The sequence below is a fragment of the Lipophrys pholis genome (genome assembly GCF_963383615.2).
Source record: "Lipophrys pholis genome assembly, chromosome: 18".
NCBI classification, from domain to species: domain Eukaryota; kingdom Metazoa; phylum Chordata; class Actinopteri; order Blenniiformes; family Blenniidae; genus Lipophrys; species Lipophrys pholis.
This window is the reverse complement of record NC_137646.1, coordinates 9995601-9999208: the sequence shown is the minus strand read 5'-3', so window position 1 is coordinate 9999208 and position 3608 is coordinate 9995601. Positions and strand designations below refer to the sequence as shown.

Sequence of the window (3608 nt, the reverse complement as noted above, 5' to 3'; positions counted from 1 at the left end):
TTGTGTGTGCACAGGACGCCCGACGTCACAATCATCATCCACCCTGTGCACTAGGCTCCGACCATCTGCGGTCGACCGCATGATCTGTGCACGCAGACTGCACATGTGTCAGAGCTACTGGCTGCTTGTGTTAGAAGATTCTCCTTCTCCCCGTCTGAACAATTCAATTCAATTCAATTCAATTCAATTCAATTTTATTTGTAAAACGCTAAATCACATCAACAAACATCTCAAAGCACTCTTACAATTGTAGCAGAATAGTCCTGTCTGGGACAATACTATTTAAGGTGGTTTAAGTCTCTGGCTAAGAGGGAGGCGTAAACCAATCAGGGCAGTCCACCCTACTATAAAGCGGGGGGCTGGTCTCCTTGTGCGCCCTCTCTCTCTCCAAGGCTGAGGGCACGCCCCTGTCGGTCGCTCCGCACTTCCGGAAACATCGTGACTCTCAGAGCTGGTTGAACTCGCATCACGTTGTGGATTGCTACTGGTAGGTTGCGCTTTTTGTCCAGTTATAGCCTCTCAAGGCACGGAGGTGACCCGTATATTAAAGCTCGCTGATGTTGTAGGAAGCTACGGGTGGCTACAACGCTCAGACGTGCTTTCCCTCCCAGGTGTGGCACACCGCGTCCCTGAGGTATGTAGCCTAAAGCCCCGTTTCCACAGCGCCCCTTGGTACCGGTACAGGACCTGTGGTAACCGTTTGGTGTGCGTTTCCACTGTCACAGTTACCGATACCAACAGGTGCCATTGGTAACCATTTCTCGCTACCCCTCCGTTTGGGATACCAGGCGCAACCTCCCGGATATGAGGGGGAGGAGCTTCAACACTGTCGTCTGCTGATTGGTCTGTGACAACCCAACCGCTACTCTACCGGCAAGCCCGCCGTTTCAAATCAGTAAAGATAGTGAAGAATGGATCCTTGGACGACTGAAGAAGTGCAATTGCTCCTCTCCATAATCGGAGAAGAGCAAATTCAAAAAGAGCTAGACGGGGCAGTAAGGAATGAGAAAACCTTCAGGGCGGTGTCGGAGAGGATGAGGTGTAACGGCTTTAGTAGAAGTCCTGCACTGGCGGTGGATGGACGCCATGGACCAAATTTATGGCCACAGACCGGCCAGTCAGGGAAGAGAAGCCGGTTTGGACAGCGCCACGGCCCTGCTGGAGTCTCTGGTGGAGGGAGATGGTAAGTTTTTAAACTCTGAAATCCATGCTTTTTGTATTCACGCGAGGCGCGAGCCTGTTAGCTTTAGCACGCGGCTCTTAGCTAGTGAGCTTCAGCCCCAGTTATCGGCGCAGTCTGAACGTGTGGTTTGTTTACATTTCTGCAGGAGGAAGTGAGTCGATGGGTGAGGATTTCACTTCCCCTGGACCCAGTAGTGTGGAGGGGCGGTGCAGCACACCGTCACTCCCAACCCCATCACCACCAGCCTCACCACCTCGTCCAGGGGTTGGGAATGTGTCGCTCCAGCAGCGCCCGGGTAAGGAGTAGCTTTTACATGTTGTTATTGCAGTACTGGTATTCTGTTAAGTAGAAGTATATACATGCACCATTACATTAAATACTGTGATACATACCTAATGATGCAGAGTACTGATATATTTTCTGCTGTTTTTGCAGCTGGATGTTTATATTATTATTTTCATGCTTAACGTCACTCAACAACAGATTATGATCAAACAATTAAAGTGCAGAGCAGTGAGGTGATAGGCTCCACACTGGCAGTGTCTTCCCACACATCCTTGTGACGTTTCAAGCTGCATATTCACTGTTTTGTATATTTATACTTCTGTGAAGTGTCCTTGAGTACTGTGAAAGGCGCTGCCAAATTAAATGTATTATTATATTGTTACTGTCCAATGCAAAGTTCTTTCGCCGTTTGCTGTTTAGGCAGGAGGAGGCGGGAGCAGCAACACCACCACCTGACAGAGCTCCTGAGGGAGATGCAGGCCTCAGATGAGCGGGAGGCACACCTCAATAGGGAGTTTCAGCGCCAGCAAATGGAGCAGCAGGAGCGTACACGTCTGGATGAGGTCCGGGCCCGCCAGGAGGAGAGGCAGGAGGAACGGCGCCAGGGGGTGGCTTTGCTTGCCCAGGCCCTGAGAGCCCAGCGTGGCACAGGGCCAAAGGAATAGCCGGTTCAAATATGCAAATAATATGTTCCAATAAATAGTTTTTTCACACCCCAATATGCGCATCTACTTTTTGGTCAACACTTGTGATGTGCTGGAGGTCTCCACTCTGACTGTGGTGTGAATTGAGCCGTATTTTGTGAGGAAAAAGTTTGGAATGAAAACTTGTTACAATTCAGATTATTTTTTCTGTGAGATGCTTTCAGAAAAACTTGTATGGGGTTGTTAGCAGTGAGCTTTCTGATTTGTTTGGCTTGTGGATGGACAACAAGGGCGCAAAGATCAGTGTTGCAGATTTAATGCAGCCTGAAACAAGTAGAACAAGAAAAACAAAACTAATTCAGGTAACAGAAACAGGTTTTTGAAATAACACAACACCAAACAGGTTCTTCAAATATATACAGCTCTATTTACAAATACTTCATGCATTTAGGACATCGCCGGACAAACTCTCCCACACACGTAGCGAAAGGTCTCTTCAGACATCCAGAAGTTCTGCAGCCACTGTGTGCTTGTGAAGCCAGGCACTATCTTCTCCCACCAGTCGTTGCTTCGAGTGACAGCCCAACTTGTAGGCCTGTGGCGGTGTTGTTGCAGCGCTGCCAGGATGACCTGGGAGACATAACAGCACATTTAAACATCAATCTATTTCTATTTTATATTGTATTTTTAACTTTTTCTAGTTTCTGCTGTGTGCTTTCTTTTTTACTATCCTGTTGTACCACTGCAAATTTCTCCACATGTGAGATAAATAAAGGATATCTTATCTAATCTTAATTAAAAGCCAGTGATATAAGACAATTGGAAACACTTTTAAAATAATAAAGGGGAAAAGGACATAATCATAATTACAGGTGAAATTTATCTCTTCCCAATAACTACAATAAACTAAAGGAAGTACAAATGGCTTCTGCAGCGGTAAAACAACTACTAGTAGTAACTATTGAAAAAACATTTTTATGAAGGTGACATTTTAATGGCTGATTAATCATGAGGTGCATTTTAGACATGCAATGGAGTAAAAACTACAGATAATTGGGGCCAAACGTCATGGGGTGAAAGTAAAAGTATGCTCTATATTTTCACTGAAGTAAAGTACAGTTATCCGGTTGCGTCGCCTCTTTCTTCTCTCCCGCAGTCGTCTCTCCTCCTCCTCCCATCTCTCCTCCTCCTCCCACCTCTCCTCCTCACGGCTCTCCGGTTTTGCAAGGAAGCAAAAATCCAGAAGAAAACACACGACGATCTCATAGTCCTCCATGTTTGTTCCTAGAGTTCTCCCGCGTTGACCGCTGCGTAATGGCGTCACATCCTGTGTGATTACGCGGCCGTTCATAACCCCGCCTACATTTCAAACCGTTACCCGTGTAATGGAAACGCTGCACTGATACGGGTCTGGTTACGGATAGTAACCAGTACCTGACCGGTACCGGTACCAAGGGGCACTGTGGAAACGGGGCTTTAATGGTGCCAGTCAGTAA

The 3608-nt window shown here is 47.1% G+C and overlaps 1 protein-coding gene across 1 annotated transcript; it reads left to right on the top strand.

Moving 5' to 3' along the window:
- Window positions 1–423: 423 nt before the first annotated feature.
- On the top strand, window positions 424–2185 carry LOC308124068 (uncharacterized protein). The gene is made up of 5 exons (XM_080486870.1): window positions 424–487; window positions 567–634; window positions 726–1183; window positions 1329–1478; window positions 1889–2185. Exons 3-5 carry the CDS (start codon window positions 1078–1080, stop codon window positions 2131–2133), a joined length of 501 nt encoding a protein of 166 aa, XP_080342996.1. The 5' UTR covers window positions 424–487; window positions 567–634; window positions 726–1077; the 3' UTR covers window positions 2134–2185.
- Window positions 2186–3608: the final 1423 nt, after the last annotated feature.